Source organism: Physella acuta, unplaced genomic scaffold, assembly GCF_028476545.2.
Source record: "Physella acuta isolate Inbredline_101_S28 unplaced genomic scaffold, ASM2847654v3 ptg000750l, whole genome shotgun sequence".
Lineage (NCBI taxonomy): Eukaryota > Metazoa > Mollusca > Gastropoda > Physidae > Physella > Physella acuta.
The window spans coordinates 488,004-504,907 of NW_026732268.1; the positions used below are offsets into that span (position 1 = coordinate 488,004).

General features: G+C 42.7%; 1 protein-coding gene across 1 annotated transcript in view; it reads left to right on the forward strand.

Moving 5' to 3' along the window:
- Positions 1–403: 403 nt before the first annotated feature.
- Positions 404–16,904, forward strand: part of LOC131950279 (polycystin-1) — a 74,336-nt gene continuing 57,835 nt past the window's right edge. The window contains exons 1-6 of the mRNA XM_059312360.1: positions 404–746; positions 1,266–6,265; positions 11,594–11,781; positions 13,081–13,189; positions 13,421–13,552; positions 15,873–16,028. Of these exons, the coding sequence (XP_059168343.1) occupies positions 404–746; positions 1,266–6,265; positions 11,594–11,781; positions 13,081–13,189; positions 13,421–13,552; positions 15,873–16,028 (5,928 nt within the window). The remainder of the gene's footprint in view (positions 747–1,265; positions 6,266–11,593; positions 11,782–13,080; positions 13,190–13,420; positions 13,553–15,872; positions 16,029–16,904) is intronic.

The window sequence follows — 16,904 nt, forward strand, 5'->3', positions numbered from 1 at the left end:
GTCAGGTGTGACAGGTCAGGTGTGACAGGTCAGGTGTGACAATGTTTGGCCAGGTATGACAGGTCAGGTGTGATAGGCCAGGTATGACCGGTCAGGTGTGACAGGCCAGGTGTGACAGGTCAGGTGTGACAATGTTTGGCTAGGTGTGACAGGCCAAGTGTGACAATGTTTGGCCAGGTATGACAGATCAGGTGTGACAGGCCAGGTGTGACAGGCCAGGTGTGACAGGTCAGGTGTGACAATGTTTGGCCAGGTGTGACAGGTCAGGTGTGACAGGTCAGGTGTGACAGGTCAGGTGTGACAGGCCAGGTGTGACAGGTCAGGTGTGACAATGTTTGGCCAGGTGTGACAGGTCAGGTGTGACAGGTCAGGTGTGACAGGTCAGGTGTGACAGGTCAGAACTATGACCTCTGACATTAGAGCTCTGACCCCTGACATCAGAAATATGACCCCTGACATTAGAACTATGACCCCTGACATTAGAACTATGACCCCTGACATTAGAACTATGACCCCTGACATTAGAACTATGACCCCTTACATTAGAACTATGACCCCTGACATTAGAACTATGACCCCTGACATTAGAACTATGACCCCTGACATTAGAACTATGACCCCTGACATTAGAACTATGACCCCTGACATTAGAGCCATGACCCCTTACATTAGAACTATGACCCGTGACATCAGAACTATGACCCCTGACATTAGAACTATGACCCCTGACATCAGAACTATGACCCGTGACATCAGAACTATGACCCTGACATTAGAACTATGACCCCTGACATTAGAACCATGACCCCTTACATTAGAACTATGACCCGTGACATCAGAACTATGACCCCTGACATTAGAACTATGACCCCTCACATCAGAACTATGACCCGTGACATCAGAACTATGACCCTGACATTAGAACTATGACCCCTGACATCAGAACTATGACCCGTGACATCAGAACTATGACCCTGACATTAGAACTATGACCCCTGACATTAGAGCCATGACCCCTTACATTAGAACTATGACCCGTGACATCAGAACTATGACCCCTGACATTAGAACTATGACCCCTGACATCAGAACTATGACCCGTGACATCAGAACTATGACCCTGACATTAGAACTATGACCCGTGACATCAGAACTATGACCCCTGACATCAGAACTATGACCCGTGACATTAGAGCTATGACCCCTGACATTAGAACCATTGAACCCTAAAGCTGTAAAGACGTGTATTTGACACCCCTCCCCAGGCTGTGGGTCCGCAAGTCCTTACTTCACCTGCGTCAGTTCAGCTGTAGAGAGCTGCAAGTCTGCTGAGTGTGATGCTGGCAGCTATTTCTGCTGGCTGACGTCAACCTGCCTGCCCCTTTCCTCCCCCTGCACCTGTGCTAGCAGCTGGAGCCCATCTCTTGACTGTGAGAACCTCTCACAGCTGGCACAGCTGCAGCTGGTGCAGACTGTCCGTGTGTCTGTCCCAGCTAGGACACATTTTCTGCAGCTAGAGCTGGCCAGCGTTGTGTCCGTCCAGCCTGGTGACGTCATTGGCTTCCAGACCCAAGTTCCGGACCTGATCAGGTCTGACGTGGTGCCAAGCTCTGTCTGGAGCCAAGCCTTGTTTTACCAGACGTCGCAATTCTGGAGCAATCCAGGGGACACAACGGCTTTAAGGGATTACAGTGTGAGCCAGGGCGTTTTGTTCCGAGTCAATGTGGTCTTTGCTAGTGCAGCTACTCTCAGCTGGAGCTATACACTGGCAGCTGGAGACTACAGCTTTAGCCTGACTGCTCCAGGAGCTGGAGATGACACTGCTCCAGGTCATTCGCTCTCTTGTCATGTCCGTGTGTTAGAGAAGGTCGGGGGCCTGCGGTGGCTCCACCCTCCCGCCTACAACAGCACCGGCACGTCCGTGCACATCAATGTTGCCGTCAACCGGACACAGGATCTGCTCGTCAGTCTGTCATCTGGCACTGACCCGCGTGTCACGTGGCTTTTTACTGAGGGTGACAAACTGACAAGCAACTGGACAAGCCACTGTCAGCCAGCTTGTCAGTCTGACACCAGCCTCACCCCCCCTCTTTATTCGGCGATGACTCGTCAGTTCTCTGGCCCATCGAGATTTGATGTCAGCGTGACCAACGGCGTGAGTACTGAGTCCCTGACTGTCTGGGTCAGCAGCTTCACGCCTCTCGCTGGGCTACAGCTGTACCCCACCAACTGCACCCAGATGACAGACTGCCAGCTGACAGACTGCCATGTGGCAAACTGTCAGCTGACAGACTGCCATGTGGCAAACTGTCAGCTGATTGTGGAAGTGAATGCCACTCAATCGTTTAATGTCAGCCTTGAATCTGGGCTAGCTGAGACAGTGGTATACGCTGTGGACGGAGTGAGTGTGGGTTCAGTCAGCCATAGCCTGAGCTACAGATTTGCTGAGGCTCGGGACTACCAGCTGAGTGTCAATGTGTCCAACCCCATCTCTTGGCTCAATGCCAGCCTTTTGGTTCGGGCCAGAATCAAAGCCAACTTCAGCTCTGCTAATCTAACGTTGAACAAGAGAACATTGTTCATGGGAGAGGTGCTCAACTTCTCTGCTGTGGCCCCTGTCCAAGTTGGTGCCCACATTTCTCTCACCTGGAGCTTTGACACAGACATCATTAGCCAGCAGCTGACGGCAAGCTCTTCATCTTTCTTTCAGCTGTACACGTGGACCAAAACTGGCAATGTGACAGTAGGTCTCCGGCTGCAGGATGCTTTTGGCAGTTCTCTTTCGGTGCACCAGGACTTTGTTGTCTACAAGCACATCCAGTCCGTTACCATGACAACACCATCCAAGGTTCTAGCTACAGACGTCGAGTTTAACCTGACGATCGCTGTGGACGCGCTGGACAACAAGCACGGCTATGGATGGCTGAACTTCACTCTCAGCTGGGCGGATGGCGCACCAATCAGGGAATGGCAGGACCTGAGCCCGGTGCAGGTCATTACCTGCAACCTGTCGCAGGTTGGTGAGCACCTGCTGCAGGTGCAGGTCAGCTCAGATGTTGACAGGCAGAATGTCATAACTAGCCTGAGCAAGCTGACATTCCAAGAGGGCATATCAGAGCTGACATTGGAGTATGACGGTCCCAAGCATGTCAGCCAGCAAGTGACATTCTACCTGAGCCACACCAAAGGAACTGACGTCATCTACAGCATCAACTTTGGTGACGGCACACACGACAGCAGCTACCAGCAGAGCAACAACTTTTCCTACACGTACGCCCAGGCCAACGTGTACGAGGCCACGGCTGTCGCCAGGAATGACGTCAGCGTCAAAACACGCAGCCTCACACTCTACGCCTACGATGAAAATCTTTTGAAAATCATGAAAATAAGGGCCAGCGCCTGCGTGCCGGTCAGCTCAACGGTCACCCTCAGCGCACTGGTCGCCTCCCAGAGCCCGGCCAGCCTGCACTACAACTGGTCCCTGGGTAACGGCCAGGCTCTCGAGGGCCAGGGGCTGAGCGCCGTGTCCAGCAGCTACAGCAGTCTCGGGGCCTTCACTGTGGGACTCACCGTGTCAAACATCTCAGACGGCAGGGCTGACTCGGCACAGCGGGAGATCTGTGTTCAGGAGCCAGTCAGGGGCCTCTCTCTACACTACGTCAGCCCAGTGGCCTTGTGGGCTCCGGCGGCCCAGATCATCGTGACGGCTCAGGTCATGCAGGGATCTAACCTGACCTTCTCGTGGTTTCTAGGCAACAGTGGACAAGTTGTGGGGAGCACAGAGACCTTGACCTTGACGGTGACAGAACCTCGGCTGTACAGGCTGAGCGTGAAGGTCAGGAATGAGGTGAGTAAAGAGGATCAGGTCGCCCTGGTGTCTGTTGTTGGGGTCATCGCTGGACTGCAGGTCAGCTGTCTGGGGTGCCAGCCGAGGTTTTGTGCCAGAACAAATTCCAGCCTGGCATTGGTTGCCGCCCTGAAATCTGGAACTGATGAAACCTACAGCTGGAGCATCAACAACGACAGCACTTTGTGTACAGGCAGATGGTGCATGTACAGCTTTGTGTCTGCCGGTGTGTACAGCCTGACCGTGACAGCCTCTAATGCTGTCAGCAGCGAGACAGCCAGGCTTGACCTGACGGCACAAGAGGAGATCACTGGGGTTGAAGTGACCATCTGGCCAGCCGTGGTGCAGGTGAACAAAGATCTGAGCCTTCATGTCCGGCTGTCCTCAGGCACCAATGTCAGCTACAGCTGGTCATGTGACAGCTGGTCATGTGACAGCGGGTCATGTGACAGGTCAAGTGACATCAACAACTTGACTGTCATCTTCTCAAGCACTGGCCTTCACAGCTGTTCAGTGCGCGTCAGTAACAACGTGTCTTCTGTCACCCACACTGTCAACATCACTGTCATTGATGTCATCACTGAGCTGTCCATCCGGCACTCTCTCATAATAGATGCCACAAACTTATACGCTGAACTGGGCAAGGAGTACAATTTTACTGTCAGCACCAACACACACTTTCTTGTATCTTTTGATTGGGCAGTCAAAAGTAGCATTGAAACCAGCTCTAAAAGCGGCCCAGGTCTACAGTTCCTCTTTGCCTCGCTGGACGCCTACACGATGACAGTAACTGCTGCCAACAAGATGAGCACAATGAACGCCTCCCTCAGCATCCAAGTGGAGGAACGGATAACCGGCTTGAGCCTGAACGTCAGCAGCTCCCTGCGTGTATTGCTGGGCCATGTGCTCAGGGTCAAGGCCGACATGGCCACTGGCTCGCACGTCCAGTTGGTGTGGTGGCTGGATGACTCACAACTCACCCTCACTGGACCCACCGGCCTGCTCACATTCGACTCAGTGGGCAACGTCACTTTAAAGGTTCTGGCTAAAAATAGCATCAATTCGGCAATGGCGTCTACACACGTGTTGGTGCTTGAGCCAGTAGCAGGCGTGTTTATAGTAGTAGATTGGGACACAGCACACATGAACACAACAAACCTGAACACAACACACCTGAACACAACACACCTGAACACAAGGTACGTGAAGCTTGGCTCTACTCTAACGTTCTCAGCTCCCAGCGTCTCAGGGTCAGACCTGACCTACACCTGGACCTTGTGTGACCTGACGACCTTGTGTGACCTGACGACCTTGTGTGACCTGACGACCTTGTGTGACCTGACGAGCCAGGCTCCTGGCACAGAGCATCGTGCTGTCAACTGGACCGTCCAGTGGAATACGCCTGGCCAGTATAGACTGGTTCTGGCGGTGACAAATGAGCTGAGTCATGCAAGTGATTCTTTGGACATCTACGTTGAGGGGGAAATCACAGACCTGCACGTGTTAGTCAGTGAGGGCGTGCTTGCTACAGGTACCAATGTCACTTTACAAAGTTCGGTCAACCCTAGTGCCAGTGGCGTAACCTTCTCGTGGGTGCTGGATGAGGTGACCTTGCAGGGCCCTCAGGTGGTGACCCAGTTTGTAGAGCCTGGCTGTTGGAGCGTCCATCTCCTGGCTTCTAACAACGTCTCCAACATGTCTGCGCATGCGCTAGTCTGTGCCCAACAGCCAGTGGCCGGTCTAGCTATTTTAGATTGTAGTCTGCGCCAGGAGGCTCGGTCTTTGACTGCTCTCAGAGCAAGTCTGTCACAAGGAACAAATGTCACCTTCAGATGGTATATTGAAGACAGCGCTAGCAACATCACTTTACATGGTCAAAATGTCAGCCATTTTTTCCCTGATGAAGGAAGGTATAAGCTTGTACTTGTTGCACAGAATAATATTAGCACTCAGGTTTCTCTGTGCTTTAAAGAACTACAACTCCCTGTAGCTGGTGTCAGACTTACTATTGCAGACCCTAAACCAGACTACATCTTTCAGAATGAAAATGTGACATTCCTAGCAATAGGAAATCATTTTCTTTTTGCCCAGTTTAACTGGACCTTCTCTTCTAAGGGCAGCTACTCTACTCGAACTAATTCCATTCAAGTTAGTTTTGCTGAAGTTGGCAACTACACATTGAATTTGTCTGTCTGGAATGACATCAGTCAGCTAGTGACTAGCCTGGAGTTCAGAGTTCAAACTTTTCTCTGCAAGCTGCCAAAAGTTGCCCATGTTGGATCAGCCAACAGAACAATGTCAAGGTCAGAGAGACTAGAACTGGAGGCAGCAGTAGACCTGCTGGGCTGTCGCGACTACCTGGCCACACATACCTGGCAGGTGTTTCAGGGACCCACCTGTCTGCACCTGGACAAGAAGGTATCTGACTTGCACTCAAAACATTTTCTCACCTTCATTTCATATCTGTAATACATTGACAGCTCCAAACATATTGACAGCTCCAAACATATCTATAATACATTGACAGCTTCAAACATACATTGACAGCTCTAAACATATCTATAATACATTGACAGCTCCAAACATGTCTATAATACATTGACAGCTCCAAACATATCTATAATACATTGACAGCTCCAAACATACATTGACAGCTCTAAACATATCTATAATACATTGACAGCTGCAAACATATCTATAATACATTGACAGCTGCAAACATATCTATAATACATTGACAGCTCCAAACATATCTATAATACATTGACAGCTCCAAACATCTATAATACATTGACAGCTCCAAACATACATTGACAGCTCCAAACATGTCTATAATACATTGACAGTTCCAAACATGTCTATAATACATTGACAGCTATAAACATATCTATAATACATTGACAGCTCCAAACATCTATAATACATTGACAGCTCCAAACATATCTGTAATACATTGACAGCTCCAAACATGTCTATAATACATTGACAGCTCCAAACATATCTATAATACATTGACAGCTCCAAACATGTCTATAATACATTGACAGCTCCAAACATATCTATAATACATTGACAGCTCCAAACATATCTATAATACATTGACAGCTTCAAACATATCTATAATACATTGACAGCTCCAAACATATCTATAATACATTGACAGCTCCAAACATCTATAATACATTGACAGTTCCAAACATATCTATAACACATTGACAGCTCCAAACATCTATAATACTTGACAGCTCCAAACATATCTATAATACATTGACAGCTCCAAACATATCTATAATACATTGACAGCTCCAAACATATCTATAATACATTGACAGCTCCAAACATGTCTATAATACATTGACAGCTTCAAACATATCTATAATACATTGACAGCTCCAAACATATCTATAATACATTGACAGCTCCAAACATCTATAATACATTGACAGTTCCAAACATATCTATAACACATTGACAGCTCCAAACATCTATAATACATTGACAGCTCCAAACATATCTATAATACATTGACAGCTCCAAACATATCTATAATACATTGACAGCTCCAAACATACATTGACAGCTCCATACATACATTGACAGCTCCAAACATATCTGTAATACATTGACAGCTCCAAACATATCTATAATACATTGACAGCTCCAAACATGTCTATAATACATTGACAGCTCCAAACATGTCTATAATACATTGACAGCTCCAAACATACATTGACAGCTCCAAACATTTCTATAATACATTGACAGCTCCAAACATGTCTATAATACATTGACAGCTCCAAACATATCTATAATACATTGACAGCTCCAAACATACATTGACAGCTCCAAAAATGTCTATAATACATTGACAGTTCCAAACATCTATAATACATTGACAGCTCCAAACATACATTGACAGCTCCAAACATGTCTATAATACATTGACAGCTCCAAACATACATTGACAGCTCCAAACATGTCTATAATACATTGACAGCTCCAAACATCTATAATACATTGACAGCTCGAAACATACATTGACAGCTCCAATCATGTCTATAATACATGGACAGTTCCAAACATGTCTATAATACATTGACAGCTCCAAACATATCTATAATACATTGACAGCTCCAAACATACATTGACAGCTCCAAACATGTCTATAATACATTGACAGCTCCAAACATACATTGACAGCTCCAAACACATCTATAATACATTGACAGCTCCAAACATACATTGACAGCTCCAAACATATCTATAATACATTGACAGCTCCAATCATACATTGACAGCTCTAAACATATCTGTAATACATTGACAGCTCCAAACATATCTATAATACATTGAGAGCTCCGAACATATCTATAATACATTGACATTTCCAAACATATCTATAATACACTGACAGCTCCAAACATACATTGACAGCTGCAAACATATCTATAATACATTGACAGCTGCAAACATATCTATAATACATTGACAGCTCCAAACATATCTATAATACATTGACAGCTCCAAACATATCTATAATACATTGACAGCTCCAAACATACATTGACAGCTCCAAACATATCTGTAATACATTGACAGCTCCAAACATACATTGACAGCTCCAAACATACATTGACAGCTCCAAACATATCTATAATACATTGACAGCTCCAAGCATATCTATAATACATTGACAGCTCCAAACATATCTGTAATACATTAACAGCTCCAAACATATCTATAATACATTGACAGCTCCAAACATATCTATAATACATTGACAGCTCCAAACATACATTGACAGCTCCAAACATGTCTATAATACATTGACAGCTCCAAACATACATTGACAGCTCCAAACATATCTATAATACATTGACAGCTCCAAACATACATTGACAGCTCCAAACATGTCTATAATACATTGACAGCTCCAAACATATCTATAATACATTGACAGCTCCAAACATATCTATAATACATTGACAGCTCCAAACATATCTGTAATACATTGACAGCTCCAAACATACATTGACAGCTCCAAACATGTCTATAATACATTGACAGCTCCAAACATATCTATAATACATTGACAGCTCCAAACATGTCTATTATACATTGACAGCTGCAAACATCTATAATACATTGACAGTTCCAAACATATCTATAACACATTGACAGCTCCAAACATCTATAATACATTGACAGCTCCAAACATATCTATAATACATTGACAGCTCCAAACATATCTATAATACATTGACAGCTCCAAACATACATTGACAGCTCCATACATACATTGACAGCTCCAAACATATCTGTAATACATTGACAGCTCCAAACATATCTATAATACATTGACAGCTCCAAACATGTCTATAATACATTGACAGCTCCAAACATGTCTATAATACATTGACAGCTCCAAACATACATTGACAGCTCCAAACATTTCTATAATACATTGACAGCTCCAAACATGTCTATAATACATTGACAGCTCCAAACATATCTATAATACATTGACAGCTCCAAACATACATTGACAGCTCCAAAAATGTCTATAATACATTGACAGTTCCAAACATCTATAATACATTGACAGCTCCAAACATACATTGACAGCTCCAAACATGTCTATAATACATTGACAGCTCCAAACATCTATAATACATTGACAGTTCCAAACATATCTATAACACATTGACAGCTCCAAACATCTATAATACTTGACAGCTCCAAACATATCTATAATACATTGACAGCTCCAAACATATCTATAATACATTGACAGCTCCAAACATATCTATAATACATTGACAGCTCCAAACATGTCTATAATACATTGACAGCTTCAAACATATCTATAATACATTGACAGCTCCAAACATATCTATAATACATTGACAGCTCCAAACATCTATAATACATTGACAGTTCCAAACATATCTATAACACATTGACAGCTCCAAACATCTATAATACATTGACAGCTCCAAACATATCTATAATACATTGACAGCTCCAAACATATCTATAATACATTGACAGCGCCAAACATACATTGACAGCTCCATACATACATTGACAGCTCCAAACATATCTGTAATACATTGACAGCTCCAAACATATCTATAATACATTGACAGCTCCAAACATGTCTATAATACATTGACAGCTCCAAACATGTCTATAATACATTGACAGCTCCAAACATACATTGACAGCTCCAAACATTTCTATAATACATTGACAGCTCCAAACATGTCTATAATACATTGACAGCTCCAAACATATCTATAATACATTGACAGCTCCAAACATACATTGACAGCTCCAAAAATGTCTATAATACATTGACAGTTCCAAACATCTATAATACATTGACAGCTCCAAACATACATTGACAGCTCCAAACATGTCTATAATACATTGACAGCTCCAAACATACATTGACAGCTCCAAACATGTCTATAATACATTGACAGCTCCAAACATCTATAATACATTGACAGCTCGAAACATACCTTGACAGCTCCAATCATGTCTATAATACATGGACAGTTCCAAACATGTCTATAATACATTGACAGCTCCAAACATATCTATAATACATTGACAGCTCCAAACATACATTGACAGCTCCAAACATGTCTATAATACATTGACAGCTCCAAACATACATTGACAGCTCCAAACACATCTATAATACATTGACAGCTCCAAACATACATTGACAGCTCCAAACATATCTATAATACATTGACAGCTCCAATCATACATTGACAGCTCTAAACATATCTGTAATACATTGACAGCTCCAAACATATCTATAATACATTGAGAGCTCCGAACATATCTATAATACATTGACATTTCCAAACATATCTATAATACACTGACAGCTCCAAACATACATTGACAGCTGCAAACATATCTATAATACATTGACAGCTGCAAACATATCTATAATACATTGACAGCTCCAAACATATCTATAATACATTGACAGCTCCAAACATATCTATAATACATTGACAGCTCCAAACATACATTGACAGCTCCAAACATATCTGTAATACATTGACAGCTCCAAACATACATTGACAGCTCCAAACATACATTGACAGCTCCAAACATATCTATAATACATTGACAGCTCCAAGCATATCTATAATACATTGACAGCTCCAAACATATCTGTAATACATTAACAGCTCCAAACATATCTATAATACATTGACAGCTCCAAACATATCTATAATACATTGACAGCTCCAAACATACATTGACAGCTCCAAACATGTCTATAATACATTGACAGCTCCAAACATACATTGACAGCTCCAAACATATCTATAATACATTGACAGCTCCAAACATACATTGACAGCTCCAAACATGTCTATAATACATTGACAGCTCCAAACATATCTATAATACATTGACAGCTCCAAACATATCTATAATACATTGACAGCTCCAAACATATCTGTAATACATTGACAGCTCCAAACATACATTGACAGCTCCAAACATGTCTATAATACATTGACAGCTCCAAACATATCTATAATACATTGACAGCTCCAAACATGTCTATAATACATTGACAGCTGCAAACATATCTATAATACATTGACAGCTCCAAAAGCACTTTGTAATATTAAAGTGATATTCATCTCAAACCAATTGTTGGCACTTTTTGATTGAGATGCCAAAAGATGTATGTACATCTATTAACAGGTTGACTTAGGGGTGACCTTGACCTCCAACCCTACACTGATGGTGCCAGCCCTCACCCTGAGTGCTGGGATATACTGTGTCCGCTTCACTACAGGCTACTACTACAGCAGCATCTCTGTGTCTGTGGAATACACCATCCTGGTGGTCTCATCAGCTCTCAAGGCCGTCATTAGTGGTGGAACAAACAGGTGAGACATTTCTTTAGCTCTAGTGGTGGAACAAACAGGTGAGACATTTCTTTAGCTCTAGTGGTGGAACAAACAGGTGAGACATGTCTTTAGCTCTAGTGGTGGAACAAACAGGTGAGACATTTCTTTAGCTCTAGTGGTGGAACAAACAGGTGAGACATTTCTTTAGCTCTAGTGGTGGAACAAACAGGTGAGACATGTCTTTAGCTCTAGTGGTGGAACAAACAGGTGAGACATGTCTTTAGCTCTAGTGGTGGAACCAACAGGTGAGACATGTCTTTAGCTCTAGTGGTGGAACCAACAGGTGAGACATGTCTTTAGCTCTAGTGGTGGAACCAACAGGTGAGACATGTCTTTAGCTCTAGTGGTGGAACAAACAGGTGAGACATTTCCTTAGCTCTAGTGGTGGAACCAACAGGTGAGACATGTCTTTAGCTCTAGTGGTGGAACAAACAGGTGAGACATGTCTTTAGCTCTAGTGGTGGAACCAACAGGTGAGACATTTCTTTAGCTCTAGTGGTGGAACAAACAGGTGAGACATGTCTTGTGTCTTTAGCTCTAGTGGTGGAACAAACAGGTGAGACATGTCTTGTGTCTTTAGCTCTAGTGGTGGAACAAACAGGTGAGACATGTCTTGTGTCTTTAGCTCTAGTGGTGGAACAAACAGGTGAGACATGTCTTTAGCTCTAGTGGTGGAACAAACAGGTGAGACATGTCTTTAGCTCTAGTGGTGGAACAAACAGGTGAGACATGTCTTGTGTCTTTAGCTCTAGTGGTGGAACAAACAGGTGAGACATGTCTTTAGCTCTAGTGGTGGAACCAACAGGTGAGACATGTCTTGTGTCTTTAGCTCTAGTGGTGGAACCAACAGGTGAGACATGTCTTGTGTCTTTAGCTCTAGTGGTGGAACAAACAGGTGAGACATGTCTTGTGTCTTTAGCTCTAGTGGTGGAACAAACAGGTGAGACATGTCTTGTGTCTTTAGCTCTAGTGGTGGAACAAACAGGTGAGACATGTCTTTAGCTCTAGTGGTGGAACCAACAGGTGAGACATGTCTTGTGTCTTTAGCTCTAGTGGTGGAACAAACAGGTGAGACATGTCTTTAGCTCTAGTGGTGGAACCAACAGGTGAGACATGTCTTGTGTCTTTAGCTCTAGTGGTGGAACAAACAGGTGAGACATGTCTCACGGTGTCTCTCAATTCAACGCTAGATTGTTAAAGCTAATGTTGGTCACTTTGCAGAACGGTGTCTCTCAATTCAACGCTAGATTGTTGAAGCTAATGTTGGTCACTTTGCAGAACGGTGTCTCTCAATTCAACGCTCTGCATGGATGGCAGTCTGTCGTTTGACCCAGATAGCAGTGGCCTGGATGGACCAAGTCTGACATATTCATGGGAATGTTCTAATGTAAGTTCTTGTCTGACATATTTATGGGAATGTTCTAATGTAAGTTCTTGTCTGACATATTTATGGGAATGATCTAATGTAAGTTCTTGTCTGACATATTCATGGGAATGTTCTAATGTAAGTTCTTGCTTACAATAGATCATAATTTATACTCAAGTGTTGGAAGTAATCCCCCAAAGGTAATTGATGGCCATGGTCCCCACAGGTAATTGATGGCTCTGTTCTCCGCAGGTAATTGATGGCTCTGAGTGTTTTGAAAAGACCTTTGAGCCCAAGTTCTGTTCAACAATGTCAAGTCCTGGCACGTACACCATCACTCTGTATGTGTCCGCCATAGACAGGCATGCAAGCACTCAACAGTTTGTAAGTAGAGACCCACATGGCATACATAATGTGCTACAACTAATGAGACATTAACCACATACACAATGTGCTACAACTAATGAGACATTAACCACATACACAATATGCTACAACTAATGAGACATTAACCACATACACAATATGCTACAACTAATGAGACATTAACCACATACACAATATGCTACAACTAATGAGACATTAACCACATACACAATATGCTACAACTAATGAGACATTAACCACATACACAATGTGCTACAACTAATGAGACATTAACCACATACACAATATGCTACAACTAATGAGACATTAACCACATACACAATATGCTACAACTAATGAGACATTAACCACATACACAATATGCTACAACTAATGAGACATTAACCACATACACAATATGCTACAACTAATGAGACATTAACCACATACACAATATGCTACAACTAATGAGACATTAACCACATACACAATATGCTACAACTAATGAGACATTAACCACATACACAATATGCTACAACTAATGAGACATTAACCACATACACAATATGCTACAACCAATGTGACATTTAACCACATACACAATGTGCTACAACCAATGAGACATTAACCACATACACAATATGCTACAACTAATGAGACATTAACCACATACACAATATGCTACAACTAATGAGACATTAACCACATACACAATGTGCTACAACTAATGAGACATTAACCACATACACAATATGCTACAACTAATGAGACATTAACCACATACACAATATGCTACAACTAATGAGACATTAACCACATACACAATATGCTACAACCAATGTGACATTTAACCACATACACAATGTGCTACAACCAATGAGACATTAACCACATACACAATATGCTACAACTAATGAGACATTAACCACATACACAATATGCTACAACTAATGAGACATTTAACCACATACACAATATGCTACAACTAATGAGACATTAACCACATACACAATGTGCTACAACTAATGAGACATTAACCACATACACAATATGCTACAACTAATGAGACATTAACCACATACACAATATGCTACAACCAATGTGACATTTAACCACATACACAATGTGCTACAACCAATGTGACATTTAACCACATACACAATGTGCTACAACTAATGAGACATTAACCACATACACAATATGCTACAACCAATGAGACATTTAACCACATACACAATGTGCTACAACCAATGAGACATTAACCACATTCACAATGTGCTACAACTAATGAGACATTAACCACATACACAATATGCTACAACTAATGAGACATTTAACCACATACACAATATGCTACAACTAATGAGACATTAACCACATACACAATATGCTACAACCAATGAGACATTTAACCACATACACAATGTGCTACAACCAATGAGACATTAACCAGATACACAATGTGCTACAACTAATGAGACATTAACCACATACACAATATGCTACAACTAATGAGACATTAACCACATACACAATATGCTACAACTAATGAGACATTAACCACATACACAATATGCTACAACTAATGAGACATTAACCACATACACAATATGCTACAACTAATGAGACATTAACCACATACACAATATGCTACAACCAATGTGACATTTAACCACATACACAATGTGCTACAACCAATGAGACATTAACCACATACACAATATGCTACAACTAATGAGACATTAACCACATACACAATATGCTACAACTAATGAGACATTAACCACATACACAATATGCTACAACTAATGAGACATTAACCACATACACAATATGCTACAACTAATGAGACATTTAACCACATACACAATGTGCTACAACTAATGAGACATTAACCACATACACAATGTGCTACAACTAATGAGACATTTAACCACATACACAATGTGCTACAACCAATGAGACATTAACCACATACACAATGTGCTACAACTAATGAGACATTTAACCACATACACAATATGCTACAACTAATGAGTCATTTACTTCCTGACTATCATCAATGTGATACCAACAGTGAATTTTGATTTTGTCCTCAGGTTTTGGTTGGTCCTACTGTATACAATTGGGAGTATTTTGTCCTACTGTATACAATTGGTTTGATTTTGTCCTACTGTATACAATAGGTTTGATTTTGTCCTGCTGTATACAATAGGTTTGATTTTGTCCTACTGTATACAATTGGTTTGATTTTGTCCTCAGGTTTTGGTTGGTCCTACTGTATACAATTGGTTTGATTGTGTCCTGCTGTATACAATTGGTTTGATTGTGTCCTCAGGTTTTGGTTGAATCAAGTCCTGACCAAGTGCCAGTCGTCAGTGTCACATGCATGTCTTGTGACAGATTCAGAAATTACCGCGTCAGTTTCAGCCAGACTGTCGTCCTCACAGCTGGGTGCCAGACATGCAGCTGTAGTATGGAGTTCAGATGGAAGGTTTGTATGGGAGCTGTGGAAGGTTTGTATGGCAGCTGTGGAAGGTTTGTATGGGAGCTGTGGAAGGTTTGTATGGAGTTTAGATGGAAGGTTTGTATGGGAGCTGTGGAAGGTTTGTATGGCAGCTGTGGAAGGTTTGTATGGGAGCTGTGGAAGGTTTGTATGGGAGCTGTGGAAGGTTTGTATGGAGTTTAGATGGAAGGTTTGTATGGGAGCTGTGGAAGGTTTGTATGGCAGCTGTGGAAGGTTTGTATGGGAGCTGTGGAAGGTTTGTATGGGAGCTGTGGAAGGTTTGTATGGGAGCTGTGGAAGGTTTGTATGGCAGCTGTGGAAGGTTTGTATGGGAGCTGTGGAAGGTTTGTATGGAGTTCAGATGGAAGGTTTGTATGGAGTTCAGATGGAAGGTTTGTATGGGAGCTGTGGAAGGTTTGTATGGGAGCTGTGGAAGGTTTGTATGGAGTTTAGATGGAAGGTTTGTATGGGAGCTGTGGAAGGTTTGTATGGGAGCTGTGGAAGGTTTGTATGGGAGCTGTAGAAGGTTTGTATGGGAGCTGTGGAAGGTTTGTATGGAGTTTAGATGGAAGGTTTGTATGGGAGCTGTGGAAGGTTTGTATTGGAGCTGTAGAAGGTTTGTATGGGAGCTGTAGAAGGTTTGTATTGGAGCTGTAGAAGGTTTGTATGGGAGCTGTGGAAGGTTTGTATGGGAGCTGTGGAAGGTTTGTATTGGAGCTGTAGAAGGTTTGTATTGGAGCTGTAGAAGGTTTGTATGGGAGCTGTGGAAGGTTTGTATGGAGTTCAGATGGAAGGTTTGTATGGGAGCTGTGGAAGGTTTGTATGGGAGCTGTGGAAGGTTTGTATGGCAGCTGTGGAAGGTTT